Genomic DNA, 19,109 nt, shown 5'->3' with positions numbered 1-19,109 from the left:
TTTTAAACATGTTTTACATCAAAACCTTTGGGCAGAAACTTATGCACATGCGTTTGAGAGAGAGACCAGCTCGTAGAGACAGTGAGGTAAATGTGTGATCAATTATTGGTGACATATACACTGTCCTCACTCCCTTCCAAGTATCCAACCCCCCCCCACCCGCCCCCAAAATGATGAGTTCACTAAATGAATAAAAAATAATCTACAATTGGACTTTTTTTTTTTAAAACATTTCTTTTTTTGTGTTTTTTTGCCATTTTTCTCTTTTTATAGTATCGCTCAAGTATATCACAGGTTACTAGCTAGAGAAAAAAATCAAGGGTAAATTATGTTCCATGCTACATCTTGTTAAGAGAAGGCTATTGCAGACGAGTTCTACAACACACACATCATCACACGTTGTACGCTTGTATAACAAAAGTTTCCAAATATGTCACCAAGAAACTAAATACATACTGTTCACTATTTAGAGTCTTTTAGGACTATCCCTCAGTCAATATGAAGCTGTCACACATCACTTGACTTTGCTGTCCCGTCTTACAGACAAAAGTTGAAAAATTGCTATTCAAAAATTAGCAAATTTGGTCATTGTCTTTCATTATTTAATTTTTTAAATAAGTAGTGCTTTTTGATGGCTTAAGACAGAGGTCTTTTATTTTGAATAATCTCACCCAGCGGCAATCTACAAGACGTCAGTGTGCATTTCATGACACCGTAGCGGCAAAGTTTTTTCTTCTCTCCTTTGCGGTTTAAAACAAATCCCAGCTAGTGCTGTAACATAGATTGCAAAGTTCAGTTTATCAAAATACCTAAAACACATTTATAAATATTTGTTGTTTGCTTCCGTAAAAGTCAGACGGGGAGATTTTTCTTCATCAGAGTGTGACGATATTATTTTTGAGTTCCCCGTTAGGATACTAATGGAATGACGTGTACAATGAAGTTAAAACAATCTTTGAGACCTTTTCCGGGTCTTTTCTCTTACAGAGTGAAAAGTGTGCGTCTGCGACACATGTTCGTGCATGTCTAGAACTCCCACTCAAGTGTTTCCTCTCGGTTCGCGGCTCGTTCCAATCGATGGATGATGTTGTTAAGGTTCGCCATTTTTTCATTGCGCCTCTGAGTGCTTTTGTTGAGTTTGGAGTTGAGCGAGTCGAGGTTGTAGTTGGGTTGATGGTTGGCCGGTGCGTTGGGTGGTGACGGAGAAATGGGGGCGGAAGAGGACGGGACGGGGGACACGGACATCATGAGGCCCGGCGATGACGCGGCGGACGGCGAGTTGAGCGACACCTCCAGGCTGCTGCGAGATGGTTCGGACGATGCTTTGAAGCTGACGGGATCTTCGGGTGACTTTTCCAGCTCTTCGTTTCTCTGTGGGCCCTCGGCGGAGAGCGATCCGGAGCCAAGACCCTGACTACGGCCCGGCTCCTCGTCCCGGACGCCCTGGTGGCAGTGTGGGTTCAAATCCGGGTCACTTTTAAGCTGCGATAACTGCAAGCCAACAGAGAAGCACTTTGCCTGCCTCAGGCGGAACTCTTCGTCTTCATCCGGCTCGATCACTTCCTGTTTGAACCGTCGGGGGCCGGCGCTGAGATAGTGGCCGCGGACAGCCGAGGGCTGCTTCCTGTCATCACGGTCGGAGACGGGGCTTTGAGATTCGAGGGGGGAGTAGTTGTTGTGCTCAGCATCAGTGTCATTGTCTTGGAGACCCTCCATCAGGACCTCTCGTCGCATACGTGACCTGTTTACAGGATGACAATAAAGAACAAACCGTGTAAATGGCCTGTGTGCTTGGAATGGAATACTAGCTTAATGCTTACTGCACAGTATGTGCTATATAATATATAGCATACTATTTTAACAGTAGGTAAATAAGTATACAGTATGCAATGCTAAACGTTTTAACCTGTGTACAGGACAATAAGACAAGCTGTGTAAATGTAAATTTATAAATGGCTATTTTTAGAATTGAACACAAGAGTACTGCTCAGTATGCATACTTATTTTTAAACAGTATGCGAAACAGTATGCAACAATGAAAGTTTCAAATGCATGTATTCAATTTGAGACACATAATTGTCATGCGATCTCATTGCATTGCATGTTTAATTCAGCGAGTGCTGTCCAGTTATTATCTCAGAAATAAGGTTATTTTGCATTTTTAATGCATTTTTTTATAAAAATGTCTAGTATGCAAAAACATTATGTAATATACAATGATAAAAGTTTCAAATGTATTCAAGTAGTATGCTGCATTATTGTCATGTGATCTTATTGCATGTTTAATTCAGTGAGTTTAATATCTCAGAAATAAATTATTTTGCATTTTAAAAACAAATTTTAAGAAAAATGTCCAGTATGTGAAACTTCATGCAGTATGTAAACAGTTTTAACCATAGTATGATGCATTGTTGTCACATGACCTCACTATGTGGCATGTTTACATCAGTGAGTGGCACCAAGTTATCATCTCAAAAACATGGTTATTTTGCATTTTTAATCCAAATTTTAATAAAAACGTCCAGTATGTGAAACGTTATGCAGTATGTAAACATTTTAAACCATAGTATGCTGCATTGTTGTCACAAGACCGGACTACATTGCATGTTTACATTAGGGAGCTGTTTTGGGTATTTTGCATTTTTAATCCAGTATGTGAACAATATGTAGTACATTAGATAAAAAACTGACATGTTTCGGCACACAAGCCTTCAACAGGGTTTACAAAGTTAGAACAGAGCAGCTACAATGCAGTTATTTAAATACATACAAGAGTATCATCTGGTCAGTGAGATGGACAGGACAATCTCATCGATCAATCAGGGAACGGCAGTTTCAATTGCACTAATTAGGCAAAAGAGCAGGTCAATAAGAAAACCACACCCATCTAATTACACATCATGGAGACAATTCACAAGAAACAACTTAATACCTGCAAATACAAAACCAACACACCTCAAAACATCTCAAAACAAAATACAAAAGAAAAAACATTAAATGTTGAAAATGATAAAAATTCATTTATCACCAACTCTTCATTCATTCCTAGAGGAGATAAAGTTTTTCAATTAAAAATCCAAAATGCCTCCCGTCTTTTTTCTAGTCTGATCCATATTACCACCTTTGGCAGGAGGTTTAATCACTTCAATGCCGAAAAACAAAAAGGAAGATATTGGGTGGTTAAATTCCCTAAAATGCCTCGCTACGGGGTTCGTCAAATCTCCTCTTCTAATGGCACTTCTATGTTCTGTGATACGCAGTATGCAATGTTTAACATTCCAACATCTCACTAGGTTGCATGTTTACATCAGTGAGTGGCATCCAGTTATTATCTCAGAAATAATATTTTAATCCAATTTTTAACATACAGCATGTGAAACTTTACGCAGTGTGTAAACGTTTCAAACCGTAGAATGCTGCATTGTTGTCGCATGACCTCACTGCATTGCATGTTTACATTAGTTAGTGGGATCCGGATATTTCAGTATATTTTAATCACATTTTTGGGTGAAAATCTTGTCAATTTTGGCAGTCTATTTATACGATAAGTCAAGAAGGGGATGTTAAAATTTCTAGTGTGCTTTGGAAGTATAGTGAACATTTTGGCAAATGTGGTAGGCCATCCAGATATTTCATGCATACAGGAAAACATTTAGACATTTCAGAGTTTCAAGTAAGAAACAAATTTTAAAGACTTAAGCTTTATGTTCTTCTGTGATAAAATATCTATGATTTTAATGTAGTCTTGTTTAGTGTCCTCATACATTACCCTATCCCATATAAATCTTGATCCTTGTTCTTACTCCTGTTAATTTGGTATTTTTGGTTCTATATATCACTTTTTGTGTTTATCTTGGGTGGTTGTGCCTTTAAAAAATTAAAAATCAATGCATATGGAAAATGTGCATACTGTGCACAGCATAAGTTCTCCATACTACTATCTTTCAAGAATTGTAGGACGCTTGTAATTCTGAACATGCGACTGATGTTGTTACCCTTTAATTATTTCAATTCCTCAAATATCCACCAGGTGGAACCAAACTTCCATTTAATGCTTTGAATGCTTGAGTGTTTCGACACAACTCCGTCTAACATTTAGCAACACATTTACCCTTTTTTAATCAGGACTTTGACTGGGTAAAAGTAGTGAAAGTTAGTTAATCATAAAAAACAGAAAATAGCAGATTGTGACCTGTAGTTGTGAAACCAGTTGATGACAGTGTTGGTTTTGAGGTTGAGCTGTGCAGCCAGCATCTCTATGGTGTGTTGTGAAGGGTAGGGCTCCTGGAGATATGCCTTCCTCAGCGCCTCCTTCTCCTCCGTGGCCAGCACCACTCTGGGTTTCTTTGCTTGACTGAACGGGCAGAGCTCCAGCGTCGTCAAACCTGGACTGATGCAGTCTGAATGAGCACCAGGAGAATCGCTGTCTGATCCGGGACTCAAAAGACCATAACGCCTCTTCAGATAGGCTGGGAAAGAATGGAAGAACAACAGAGATTTTGATAAAATGGTGTGTGTTACTACCATCAATAGAGTGCACACTATTTTTAGCAGCTTGGGTTCCGGAAGTATTTTTCCCATTCATTTTCTTCTAAAGGCATTTTACAAAATACATCAACCAATCAGCTCCGAGATCATCACCACTAGAGTCATAAATTAATGGGGGCTCGGGGCAAAATAGCCACTGAAAGTCACAAAAATACCCCTTAAAATCAAAATGAGTTTTTTTTTTTCAAAATGTGTTGAGATTTCATCATATTGTATTCTAGGCCTAAATATGCATATTATTACAAAAAAACAAGATATAATTACTCGCAGAATTTATGTAAATAAATTGAATAAATTGAAGTATTTGACATTTTTATATGATTAAAACATATTCACTCATAAAAGGTAAAATATGCCCCTTAAAATCAAATCCAGGGGGCAAATATTGTCCCTTTTGGGTGGCATTTTTTCTTTCAGAACCCTACTGATGTGCTCTATTGCCAAAATGTGTTTCTATTGCATCTTTGCAGTATAAGATGAGACATAAATAATAATACACATTATAACAAATTTTTCTGACCTTTCTTCTCCATTTTCTTGATGTCTCTCAGTTTGTCCACGTTGTGCGGATCGTTGAGCCACAGCTGCATACGGATGAACGGCTCTCTGCCCTTCAGACTGAGTTTGTGCCAGGGCTTCGGTCTGGACAACAGGTCAGACACTGAACCCTGGGTCAATCCCAGAATGCTCTCTCCAAACAGACGCTGACCTGCACACATACATATGATATTTGATGAACTATCTGTATGTATATGTCATATTGCATTTATGCATTTCACGACATTTTTATCCAGAGAGACTTAGAGTGCATTCGAAGTATGCATTTCATCAGTAAGCATGTTTCCTGGGAATCAAACCCATATCCAATAACATCATTCAAATCATAGCCAATAGGAGTATATGTAATGTTAAAATACAGCTGCTAGCAGAGTTAGAAATCAACCTTTAAACAAAGGGGCAATATTTGCCCCCTGGATATGATTTTCAGGGGCATTTATTTTTACCTTATGAGGGCATATTTTTTGCTAATCATACAAAAACAAACTCTCTTATCCATTTATTTTAAATACATCATTTTTAATCAATTCAATTATACAAATTCTCAATATTGAGTTTATTACCTCTTACCCTAAGAAAAAATAAAAAAAATTTTAGTTAATAACTGTATATAAGATATTACAAATAAAAAACTGAATTTATTACGAGGGCATTTTTTGCCACCACATTTTGAATTTCAGGACATTTTTGCCATTTTCCCTCCAAACCCCACTCTGACCCTGCTTATAAGCAGCATGATTTTGGACCAATGACATTTTTTTTTTTTCTTGTGGGACTTTCCAGTACCGAACGCCAAAAATAGAAACCAAGCGAGTGACAAAGAAATTAAATAAAAAACGACTTGTCTGGGTTGCTGCTCCATTTCGTATGGCCAAAACTAACTAACATTTCCAATAGATTTTTAGAATGATAATTTTCGATTTATGAATAAAATAAGGTCAAAAATAAAAGAAATATAAAATAATAAAAACGGTAAATGGGTGGTTTAAATTACTTTAAGAGACTCAAGTTTTGTTCTACAACATACAGCCAAATTGGCCCGGTTGCTAGGGAGGGTAGAGTCACATGGGGTAACCTCCTCGTGGTCACTATAATGTGGTTCTCGCTCTCGGTGGGGCGCATGGTGAGTTGTGCGTGGATGCCGTGGAGAATAGCGTGAAGACTCCACACACGCTAGGTCTCCGTGGTAACGCGCTCAACAAGCCACGTGATAAGATGCGCGGATTGACGGTCTCAGACGCGGAGGCAACTGAGATTCGTCCTCCGCCACCCGGATTGAGGTGAGTCACTACGCCACCATGAGGACTTAAAGCACATTGGGAATTGGGCATTCCAAATTGGGGAGGAAAAAAAATAGCTCAAAATAATGTTTTTTGAGTGTAAAAACCCATTGGAAATTCCTGAGAAAACCCCTGGCTCAAAAATGCTAATTGTCTTCTGGGTTTTAGGACTACAAACTGAACAGCTTTATTGAGGATTGATGAAGTTATATTGTTCTGTAAATGACTGTATCTCACCTAAGTTATTGTCTGTCAGAACTTCCTTCACTCTCTTGGTGATGGCATATGTGTCCAGTTCGGGTGACATGGCCACCAGTTCCTGTATCCCCAGCGGTGTGTGGGGCTGTTGCGGGATGATCATGCCTGCGCTGGTCTTCCCTCCGTGAGGTTCCACATGCTGTGGCTGCTGGTTTTCTTTACTGCTCTCCAGAGCCAGACTGACAGGCTCCAGGCTCATGTTGGGACCGTCTTCAGGACTCGGAGGAGGAGAGGGTGACGAGCGCGTCGTCACAGGACTCTTATCTGAGAAACAAACGGCAATGATGATATTTAGAGGCAAAGAACTAAAGGTTGTCCTGAGCATACCTGAGCAGTTTGAGGACAGCACCGTCAACTGGGTAATAAATTTAAAAAAAATTGTTATCTTTGCATGCATTACGGGGATATTGTCATGAAATTAATGTCACAGTGTAAAAAGGCCTAACTGTCCAAAAAACAAGCTGCGTTTTACAACATCTCCATTTTCTTATGATTTTGAGGTGGTGTTTTATGAAATTCACCCAACTACGAAAGTACTTAAATATTGATCTTTTTCACACCAAAGTAATCGTGTCACTTTAGAAGACATTAATTTAACCGCTGCAGTTGTATGGATGACGTTTATGCTGACCGTCTGTGATTTTCAGAGCTTCAAAAGGTCTGATCACCATCCACTTGCATTTTAAGGACCTACTGAGCTGAGATATTTTTCAGTTTTTCTTCAAATGTGTTCTGCTGAAGAAAGAAAGTCATGCACACCTGGGATATCATGAGGGTGAGTAAATGATGAAAGAATTTTAATTTGTGGGTGAACTATCCCTTTAAGTGCTATGTGGAAAAATTTACATATATTCATATATTATATATATACTTCTACCATATTACCTCTAGGTGGCGCTTATTTGCAACGTGGATATTTTCAGGCCTTATTTTGATATTTTATGTAACATAAATGCAAAAATGATGATTCAAAAGCTTCAAATTATACCACATATGCCTGACTTATGTTATGCGACATAGCGCCCCCATGTGAGTTAAAAAAAAAAAAAAAAAAAAAAAAAAAAGACCACAAACTAATTTTAGTTTAAGTTATTGATACATAGTATATTATGAAATTTGAAATGTTTACAACCTGTCTTCATTAAGCATGAAAATGACACTAGATAGCAATAACACTAGAGGGTAGAGGTACCAATTTACCAATTAACCTGTGTTGATAGTTGCTTTTTGGCACTATCGGTTATCGGCAAAAGTCTATGCCGATAGTTGCCGATATTTTTTTCCCCCTTACTTTAAATTCTTATCAATAAACCTCATCTGGTGAAATATACACATACAAAACTCTTCATTTAATGAATATACAGGCTTTAAACAGCTTCATCTGGTAAATATTTTCATATAGAGCATTGTAACGAAGCCAAGTCTCTGTCATTTCAAAATAAGAGTCCTCTGTATATTTAGGCCTTGTTTTTAGTTAAAAGTCCCACATTATCCTTATGTTTCTGGTTATTATTGGGATTTCGGTTGCACAATAAACTGCTTTATTTTATTAATTTGGACTCTTGTAGCCTCAACGTCTGTGCCCATCGTAGTAAGGAAAGACTATGAACTCTTTTAACATTCTACAAATCGGTTTAAAAAAAAACTATCGGCCGATTAATCGGTTATCCATATTTTCCAGCACCTTAGTTATCAGTATCTGCAAAATCCACTATCGGTCGACCTCTACTAGACGCCCTGAGAAATGTAATGCTGTTAAACATATTTTAATGATATCAGTTAGTGTATTAGCTTTGCTCACCAAAAAATACTAAAACTAAAATAAAAGGTAACTAAACTAAAAATAGATAACAGTCATACAGTGAAAACTAATGGAAACTAAACTAAAGAGGACTCAAATTTTAAAATAAAATAGTAATAAACCCTATACAAAAAATTCAAAACTCTCTCTCTCTCTCTCTCTCTCTCTCTCTCTCTCTCTCTCTCTCTCTCTATATATATATATATATATATATATATATATATATATATATATATATATATATATATATATATATATATATATATATATATATATATATATATATATATATATATATATATATATATATAAACCTGCCCCAACTTGGTTAAGAAAAAGTGTCCAGAATCTAGGCAAACTTAATCACTGGCTTTGCAACTACAGAACGCTGAAGCTTACAGCAAAATTACTCTGAATCACAACAATAAGAAACTGGCTGTGAGTGGGTTTGAGTGTTTGTTTGTTTTTGTGGTTGTGCATGGTTACATGTTTTTTTTTTTTTTTTTTTTTTGGATGAGTAATCATGACTAACCCTGGTTGTGGTTGGGCAGCTGGTTGAGTCCCTGACCGAGCTGGTCCAGTAGCCACAGCTGCATTCGTATAAACGGCTCTCTTCCCTTCTGAGTAAGTTTACTCCAGGGTTTCGGCCTGGACAACATGTCACTCACACTGCCCTGAGACAAACCCAACACCTACAGGAGAGAATGTAACAAAGAGACCAAAGTAATGAGACATAAAAAGGTTGCTTGACCTAAAAATAAGTTTCAAGTTATTAAATACACAGATTTCTCTTCAGAAATCACCTTTTCACTGCGAGTCATTCCAGCTACCACAAGGTGGCAGCAAAGAACAACATACTATCCAAGGGCAACTTCTGCCTGTATAAACTTCAGATTGTGCTGTATTTCAGGAAATTGCATGCTATAATTTAAATAAAGTGGGCCAAAAAGTGTGTGGACACTTGGGTCACACTTAAACATGTCTGAATTGTCACTGCATCAGACAACTATTTATCAAAGCAAGTGGCATCTGCGCTCAAATGCTGCTTTAGCTTTTCTCAGAACTTAATTTTCTCTAACTTCACTTTTCTAAGCCATTTTTTGCTCAGTGACATAAACAAATGGTGTTGAGGTGATTTTTAGTGGAAGTTTGAAGAAAACAAAGGGGGAAATGCGTGCAATTGTATAAAATAATCTGACAGTGTTTCCTGCTACAGGGTGAAACGCACAGCGCGAACAGTGAAGTCCGATTCCTGAACAAATCACTGTTATGAGCCGGTTCTTTTTAATTTACAGTGTGAGAGACGTTTTATTTATTTTTTAAATTATTATTATTGATTGTTTGTCGATTCTGTGTTACATTTTATTTAACATGGTGTTTTTGCTGCCTTTTTAGCCAGGTCACTCTTGTAAAATAAATTTTATCTCAGTAAGTTTTTATACTGGTTAAATACATGTTACTTACAGCACGACTAGTGTAGCCGATTCCCGAATCAATGACTCATATGAGCTGATTCTTTTGAATCTACAGCATGAAACTCACAGCACGACTAGTGTAGTCCGATTCCTGAACGAATGACTCATATGAGCTGATTCCTTTGAATCTACAACATGAAACTCACAACACGACTAGTGTAGTCCGATTCCTGAACGAATTACTCTGAGCCGGTTCTTTTGAATCTACAATGTGCACTATACAGCGCTACCAGAGTAGTGCGATTCCGGACAAATGACTCATATGAGCTGATTCTTTTGAATCTACAGCATGAAACTCACAGCACGACTAGTGTAGTCCGATTCCTGAACAAATGACTCATATGAGCTGATTCTTTTGAATCTACAGCATGAAACTCACAGCACGACTAGTGTAGTCCGATTCCTGAACAAATGACTCATATGAGCTGATTCTTTTGAATCTACAGCATGAAACTCACAGCACAACTAGTGTAGTCCGATTCCTGAACAAATGACTCATATGAGCTGATTCTTTTGAATCTACAGCATGAAACTCACAGCACGACTAGTGTAGTCCGATTCCTGAACAAATGACTCATATGAGCTGATTCTTTTGAATCTACAGCATGAAACTCACAGCACGACTAGTGTAGTCCGATTCCTGAACAAATGACTCATATCAGCCGATTCAATTGAATCTACAGCATGAAACTCAATGCACGACTAGTGTAGTCCAATTCCTGAACGAATTACTCTGAGCCGGTTCTTTTGAATCTACAATGTGCACTATACAGCGCTACCAGAGTAGTGCGATTCCGGACATATGACTCTTATGAACTGGTTCTTTTAAGTAAATCAAAAACATTCAGCGTGACTTGTGTAGTTTGATTCCCAAACAAATTACTCTTATGAGCCTGTTCTTTTGAATCTACAGCATGAAACTCATAGCATGACTAGTCCGATGCCCACACGAATGACTCATATAAAACAGTTCTTTAGAATCTAAAGCACTTCCAGTGTAATCTGACTCCCTAACGAATGATGGCGCGAGTCATTGAGTGTGATGAGTTTAATGTGTTTCCCAAACGAATGACTCCGAGTACGTTTTTTTAGTGAATGAAAAACACAAGTAAATCAGTCGAGCATTTACTAAATGAATCTTACTGACACACGAGTTATGACTTTCGTCATGTCTAACTCTAAATGAAATAACAACTATTACTATGTTATGTAATGTTGTTAGTTGGCAACATTAGTTAGAATTGCATTTCTTATTTCCAAGTAATTCTTCCTCAAATAAGTACTAAAAAAAATTGTAAATGGAACCGTTAAGGAACGATTCCCATCCCTATTTGAAAGTTTGAACTGTGAAAAAAATCCAATCTCTGCTGTTTACACACACGCAACAAGATCCAAGCTGTACTGGATATTGGTGAAGAAACAATGCACTGTTTCCTTTGATGTTGACTGTTTACATGCATTTCTCTCCAGCTGTGTCGTTTTTAATCCCACATATCCCACCTTCTCTCCGAAGATCCTCTGACAGATCCCGTTCTTGGCCAGTTTCTCTTTCACCTGCCGTGTCAACTCGATGGTGTCCACTTCGCGGTACATGTACATCTCATACTGCTCTGGGGTCAGCGGGGGTACCGTGGGTTTTAGTGTTCGAGGGATGTAGGTGGGGTAATACGACACTCGCCCGCCTCCACAAGGAACCTCTCCGCTCACAGAGGCATCCGGTTCCACCTTAATCTCCACCGGTAGTGCCAACACCGGTTCCTCCTCCGGGGCTGACGCTTCCTCGCCGTTGGCAGGGCAGTCTCCATTCTCCATCCGCGGCCAGGGTCGGGGCATCGACGAGTGACCCGTAGAAGAAGAAGAGGAGAGCGAGGGAGACACAGAAGTGAAAGGACGAGAAGTGACGCCTGCTCCCATCATGACCGCACCACGGTCGGCAGACCAGTGCTGGTCGAAATACGCGCCAGCCTCGCCGATCTCCGACTTCACTTTACGGATGATGTTCTGGACGAAGGCGGCGGGCGAGAGGACGCTCAGAGGGGTCTGAGGGCTGCTTGTTGGACTGGACACACACGCTGGCACAGGCATGCCCTCTTCCTGTTTGATAAAGGGCGGTGTTGGGGGTGGCTGACCCTTGGCGGGATCTTGCAGAGCGAGACGCTCGCTGGTGGACGCCCGGCCGCAAGCCTCCATCTCCAGCAGGGCCTGCTGCTGCACCTGCATCTCTCGACGGGCCTGTTCCAGAATGCTCTTTATGGTTTCATCTGAACTACTGCTTCCTCCAGAGCTGTTACGGCCTGATGAACAGCTCATAGTCGACTTACAATCACCTGTACAACACACAAACACAGATCAGATCAGAGCACAATTCTACAAATATGCCATGTAGATCTGCGGAATAAGTTTTTAAAACATTTACACTGATGTAAGAACATGTCTACTGCTTTCAACACCTGCAACTAGAAACTAAATGTTTTTTTTATGCCGTTCTGCAGCCTAATTTCCCAATGATAACCGGTTAAAATGAAATAAGTATAGTAAAAATACAGTGCTCTGTTCTAAGCGTGGGTGATATACCAGTTGAATTCCCACAAAGAAGGAAACGAGGAAGCTTGTTAGAAAAAGCTGTGTCCTCCACAAATACATTTTATAAGCGGGTAAATAACATCTGGATTAACCGTCCATTTTTATTTAGTAATTGTTGTCAAAAAAGTCTTCAGCATGTCACTGAATGCCACATCCACAACGTGCAATTAGGCAAAGAAATGCGTGATGCAGCAGTTTCCCTCAGAATCAAAGCACATGCTTACGTTTAGATAAAATGAGAGAAGCCTCATTCATTCGGGAAACAGGTACATTGATAAACCCTTTGGTTTTATGAAAAATGATCAAAACACAATGACACTATTAACTGGTTACCAGCATTCAAATCTAATGTTTTGGCGTTATTTCAGGATGGCCAGAGCAGCATTTCAGATAGTTAGTCCAGTTATAAACGAATTATTCAGTCAAGCGTATACATTTTTTATGCACATTTATGTGATTTTATTTGCATCTTGGTGTTTTCATCCAACAGTTTTTATGCGATACCCCAAAATGTGCATTCAAATACACTCCTGGGCAAAAAATTCAAATGGGCCAACCCCAAAATGGCAAAACATTAAGCTTTAAATGGTCTCCACAACAAATCACTGGTCAGGAAATTAGCAAGAATTAAATAAATGCACTCCTGGTGCACTTCTGTGCCACCATTGGCTCATTAACTTTTGCTGCAGTGAACAGGGAAATTCACTTATATATAGTCTTCTTGCAGGCAAATGTATAATCATGAGAATAAATAAAATGTTTGATATAAATTTCAAACTAACACATGTCTGGGTGTACAAAATTTCCCAAAAATATCTTCTAGGATGTTTTTTTTTTTCTTAAAAGATTAGTCATACCTGATGCAGCCCATCAAAGTACTGATAACAAGCTCATAAATGGCACCAGGAGTGATAGAGCAAGGAGAGATATGCAATGCTGTGAGTCCCAAGGTAAAGGAGTGAGAATATCTGCTCCAAAAAAAGCTAAATATCATGCAGGGGTTTCTGTCAGAAACCGCATAGCTGGTTTGCGTCAGACCAACTGTTGCTATTCTGAAGTCTACAAGACCCTAAAGACAGAGAATATCCCTATTTCGCCATCAGCTATGAAGACAATAGGTCAACGCTTGGAAACAACAGCTGCCAGAAAGAAATAATCTGTAAGCTAAAATGTACAGTTCTCAAAGCCAGAAGAACAATAACCAGAATTTCATCTAATGCAGGTTTTGTGTCTAGAAGATGTGTTAAAAAGCCATTGCTGTCTCAGAAAAACATCAAAGACAGAATGAAGTTTCTGGCAGAATATGGAAAGTTTGATACAGAGTTGTGTGCAGTGATGAATCATGATTTGAGTTGCATGGTGATGCTCCAGAGAGGTGTCTTTGAAGATCTAGTGAGAAATACAATAGTGAATGCATCTCTACCACAGTGAAGCATGGAGGAAGAGGTGTTATGGTGTTGGGAACCTTTTCAGCTGCTGGTGCTGGTGAGCTGCTTCACTGTGAAAAGTCATTTAATGCTTTGGAGTACAGGAGAATATTGCAGAAAGGCTTGCTTCCCACAATTGAAAAGTTGTTTTCTAAAGAGGAACGATCAGATGTTATTTTGCTCCTGCCCACACTGCAAAGACCACCGAGAAGTGGCTTGAGAACAAGTCCATCAGGCTCATGTTTTGGCCTGGTCAGAGACAAGATTTGAACCCTATAGAGAATATTTGTCTGAAGCAATCAACATTAAGTGGAAAAATATTGACTCTTCTTTCTGTAAAAAGCTGTCTGCAAGTTTACCCACAAGGCCTAAATATTTAAAGAAACTAAACTGGGAAAAACGATCCCATACTAAGTTACTTTATCTATTTGCTCAATTCTTGCTTATTTCATGACCAATGATTTGTGGTTAAGACCATTAAAAACGTAATGTTTTACAATTTTGGGCTTGGCCTATTTTTTTTATTTTTTTTTTTTTTTGTGAGTGTATGTGGATGGAAACCCAGCCATTGATTCTTGAGATATGAGACAAAACATGTCCCACAACTTTACCTGCCATTAGGTTTAAAGACAGCAACATTTACACTCTCTCATTAATATTAGTACATTATCACTCACTACACTTAAAAACCACCTGTCCTCAGACCATAACTTAAGGCCCTCTTTCTATATTTTACCTGCTATAAGAACAAGGCCACAGTTTCTGGTAAGACTAATAGTTTATATATATATATATATATATATTGAGTAAGTAATTGTGCTTTTATTTTATTGTCAGTGTTACAGCTATGCTTGGTCAACTCCAACACACAAATTGTAAACTTCCCTAATTTTAAGTAGGTCCTCTTGGTAGCTAGCAACACAACAGATGCTGTCTTCAATAGACAGAGCTGACAGTCAGTTTGAAACCATCCTGAAGTCTCATTTTATTATTAATCAAAGTTACTTTTATATTATTAACCCTTGTGCGTCGATTTAAAAATGTTACTCATAGGTCCTTAGAGGACAAAAATGTCTGCATCAAAAAACTGACATAAACATATTATATATTAATATTATTTTCCACTTACAATGAGTTCATTTTTTTTAACCAACATCAGTCCTGATCATAACTACCAAATATTCATTCATTTTCAGGATTTTAACCCTTTAAATGCCAGTTTGTTTCCATAATGCCATTGCTTTTTTTTACGCACACACACAAATTTCTCAACACACACACACAAAACACACTCTGACATCCATACCAACACACACACACACAATTTTATCTGCATTATTTATTCAGTTGGCCTGTAGTGCTCTATAATACAGCAAACAGAAAATAGGAAAAAAGCATGTATTTGCTCCATAGGCTAAACATGAGAAAAAATGGCGCCATCTTGTGGAAAATATTAAAAATGTCAATTTTGAAGCCAGGACTCCAGAATGAAAGCATAATATCATAGAATTCATGATTTTATGCTTTAATGGCACTGGATCAAATATTTTTGTCCTGAAGGTCCTGAGTGTAACTATTTTGTGTACACAGTGTATTATAGATGTATTATAGGAACTGAGGTTGAAATATCAAAATTCCCTCAAAAATACACACCTTTGGCAAAAATTATGCCGTTGGCATTAACACCAAAATGATCGAAAAAATTAAAATTAAAAAGACAAAAATGTCCCGAAGGTCGCACAAGGGTTAAATATATTTGTCAAATTTCAGATGTAATACAAATAGTTTATTTTTTGTATCTGATGGTGTTGACCCATGTTAGGTGATCTGCAAAAAAAAAAAAAAAAAAAAAATTATAACAACCTAAAAAGTTCAACAGACTTCCACGATACATACACTTATGTATGTCTTATTTTTTATGTGATTTTTTTTTGTATGATGAATTTGAAGTACAATCATGCAAACCTCACATGTGCATAGATATACATATTAAATTCAATTTAAGTATGTTGTCTGTTATTTTGTTGGTATAAAAGACAGCACCCAATCAGTGTGTGGTTCATAAACTGCCTTTTCATTTTTTAAATCTTTCTTTTCATACAATATTCTGCATGTTTCTTTGTGCCACACCTCTCTGCGACTGGATCTCCTTCTTGGCCTGTTCTAGAATGTTCTTGATGGCATCGTCTGACCCAGTTTCAGGAGTTCGGATGCGAGGAGTGATGCTTCCTGCCGAAGAGAGAGAAAGAGAGAGACAGAGGTGAGGTGAGTGGGCCGTTGATCAGAGCGCCGCTCCACAGCTTTGCGTTTGATTACTTGATCAATGGTGGCCTTTGAGAACTGGCATCAAGTGAGAGTGCAGTAACACGTGAAAGCTTTACTTTCAAAGCTCAGAGAGAAAACAGAGTATCACAACAAATACAGGATTGGGAGGGAGTGAGGAAGTAGCGCATAAACACACCGGCGTTCTGGGACTGATAGAAACGTCTGAACAGGAAACCTCGATCGACTCATTTGAGGATCTGAAACGGTTCTGAGCCGTTTATAGAGATGAATCTTCAGGAAGTTCTTTGGGCCTTTGGGATTAGTCAAAGTCAACATGAAACGGCTTTCGCAACCCATTTTACTTTCGTTATGTGATGCAAATCCGAGTGAAACAGGACATTCAATAGGAAATGGAATGTAGGGCGGGACTTGATTTTATCAATCAGGAATTAAACGTGGTCTGTATATGACAGGTGGTTTGACTGGAGGGAAAAGGTTGAATAATAAGAGGGCGTGGTGATGTCATCCATAAAGTAAAGTCATTTCTAAGAGGCACCACAAGTTTTGAATAAACATGTGCAAATGAGTTGTTCACAATCAGACCAGCAATGTGTATCAGGAGAGTAAATACAGTAAATTTTGATATGATATTGACATTAATTGTAAAAAGCTAGCGACATAGCTATTTTATCCAACGAGCATTAGTGACGCTATGCTGCAATGCTTTTTGGTCACATTGCTGAGCGAGCTGAGACCGAAACCGCCTCTCTTTCTCTCGTATGTAGTGTTGGGAAGTCCACTGGTTCATTCAGACTGTTCATCTAAATGAAGTACATAAAATAAATGTACTGTTTAGCTTATATGTAAGCGATTGAGAATTAAGAGGGGAAATGTGCTTATGTTGTCAAGAAAATAGTGTCGAGGGGTCTGGGTAGCTCAGCAAGTAAAGACGCTGACTATCACCCCTGGAGTCGCGAGTTTGAATCGAGGGCGTGCTGAGTGACTCCAGCCAGGTCTCCTAAGCAACCAAATTGGCCCGGTTGCTAGGGAGGGTAGAGTCACATGGGGTAACCTCCTCGTGGTCGCTATAATGTGGTTTGTTCTCAGTGGGGCGCAAGGTGAATTGAGTGTGGTTGCCGCGGTGGATGGCGTGAAGCCTCCACACGCGCTATGTCTCCGTGGCAACACGCTCAACAAGCCACGTGATGAGATGCGCGGGTTGACTGTCTCAGACGCGGAGGCAACTGGGATTCGTCCTCCGCCACCCGGACTGAGGCGAAATCACTATGCGACCACAAGGACTTAGAGCGCATTGGGAATTGGGCATTCCAAATTGGGAGAAAAAGGGGGAGAAAAATCCCCCCCCCAAAAAAAAAAAACCAAACTAAACCTGCCAATCTCTGTGCAAAAATGAATTAAGGCCACTGCCACCTTTCTAAGATTATTTTGACCTTATTTATGACCTGTAGTTTTGTTTCAAAATCGTACATGAAAACAGTCATTTTGACACCCCTCTACAAAATTATGGATTACTCAGTAAAGCAGTGGTTCTCAATTTTTTCGGGTCACACCCCCCTTTGAAACAAGAAAAACTTTAGCGATGTGAACAAATACATACCACTTGTGAGTCATGTGACTTTTGGCAATTTTCTCAACCACAGTCCTGATTTTCTCACAGATGTGCTGAGCAACGTCCTCTTTTAAAACAGTAGATGGCACAGTGCTGCTACATACTTTCACTCAGTTATGTCATTACTACATATTACATGGTAAAAACACCTTATTTTCTAGTAAACAAAATATATTTTATTCTTATATTTTAATATTTTTCCCGACTAATAACGAGATAAAAACGACCTACAGGAACAGCGTTTGTAGTCATCATAGCATAGTTAATTTAACTGATGTATTTATACTTTATCCTCACTTTTAACTGTAAAGAAATTTTAATAGCTTTATTCCTAAGGTTGTTTCCCAATAACGTAGCAAGTTATACTTTAAAGATCATCTTACATTGAAGGTACATTATTTTACGATACACAGTGCTTAGACCTGAAACCAGAAGATCAATGAATGAATGAATGAAGTGTCTTAATATGAAGATATGTACTTCAATACGATGCTGAGGCCCGTCGTTGCATCTGTGTGCATCTGTGGTTACTGCAGAGTCAAGTCATTTTTATTTGTAAAGCTCTTTTCACAACACACATCGTTTCAAAGCAGCTTTACAGAAAATTGTGCTGTAACAAAAAATGAAGCTGTAATGTCTGTAATGTCTTAAAGTCTTCATTCTGCATTCTTCAGACTGTGTCACACTAAATGCATTTATCTCGGGCCAGTTTTATAAATCCCAAAGAAGCTGAGCATCAATACTTCTGAAACCTTTTCTTCACAAGGTCATAATTGTTTCCCTTATTAAATAAATGTTCAATAACTTTAATACATGTTTAGACAAGATGACATGCACTTTCTATGTTTGCCAGCATTTTTGCATTATTTTCGTGTTGATGAGACATACTACTAGACATGCAAAAAAGTTTCGTCTGTATTTCAGCACCTTTGTATTAGACAGCTCCCGTCAGGGCCATCCTTAGGGCGGTGCGACCGGTGCGGTCACACCAGGCCCGCCCTTCGGTGAGGCCCCATGGCGATCGGTTCTACTGCTCTTCATTTTCTCTCAAATGGCCCTTTGAGTCGAGTTTTCCTTTGCGAAGCGGAATTTGTTTGTTTGCAAAACGTTCTTTTTGTTTGTTTACTTTTGGCAGAAATATGGCTCCATAATCGTGTTTGTGGCTGTCCAAGCTCCGAAAGCACAAATAAAAGCGCCATTAAAGTCGTCCATAACACTCGTGCCTCAGATTTAAATTCTTCTGAAGCTATATCGTAGTGTTGTGTGAGGAACAGACTAATATTT

General features: G+C 38.7%; 1 protein-coding gene across 1 annotated transcript in view; it reads right to left on the bottom strand.

Annotated features, from left to right (window-relative positions):
- Positions 1-282: 282 nt before the first annotated feature.
- LOC127423773 (homeobox protein cut-like 2) overlaps positions 283-19,109 on the bottom strand; it is a 212,818-nt gene continuing 193,991 nt past the window's right edge. Inside the window, exons 16-22 of the mRNA XM_051668331.1 lie at positions 16,061-16,159; positions 11,421-12,247; positions 8,978-9,137; positions 6,624-6,908; positions 5,069-5,257; positions 4,193-4,469; positions 283-1,741 (exon numbers count right to left, since the gene is read on the bottom strand). Of these exons, the coding sequence (XP_051524291.1) occupies positions 1,027-1,741; positions 4,193-4,469; positions 5,069-5,257; positions 6,624-6,908; positions 8,978-9,137; positions 11,421-12,247; positions 16,061-16,159 (2,552 nt within the window). The 3' untranslated portion in view covers positions 283-1,026. The remainder of the gene's footprint in view (positions 1,742-4,192; positions 4,470-5,068; positions 5,258-6,623; positions 6,909-8,977; positions 9,138-11,420; positions 12,248-16,060; positions 16,160-19,109) is intronic.

This window comes from Myxocyprinus asiaticus, chromosome 33 (assembly GCF_019703515.2).
Source record: "Myxocyprinus asiaticus isolate MX2 ecotype Aquarium Trade chromosome 33, UBuf_Myxa_2, whole genome shotgun sequence".
Taxonomy (NCBI): domain Eukaryota; kingdom Metazoa; phylum Chordata; class Actinopteri; order Cypriniformes; family Catostomidae; genus Myxocyprinus; species Myxocyprinus asiaticus.
Note: the sequence above shows the minus strand (reverse complement) of the source record. Positions and strands in the feature narration are given on the sequence as shown.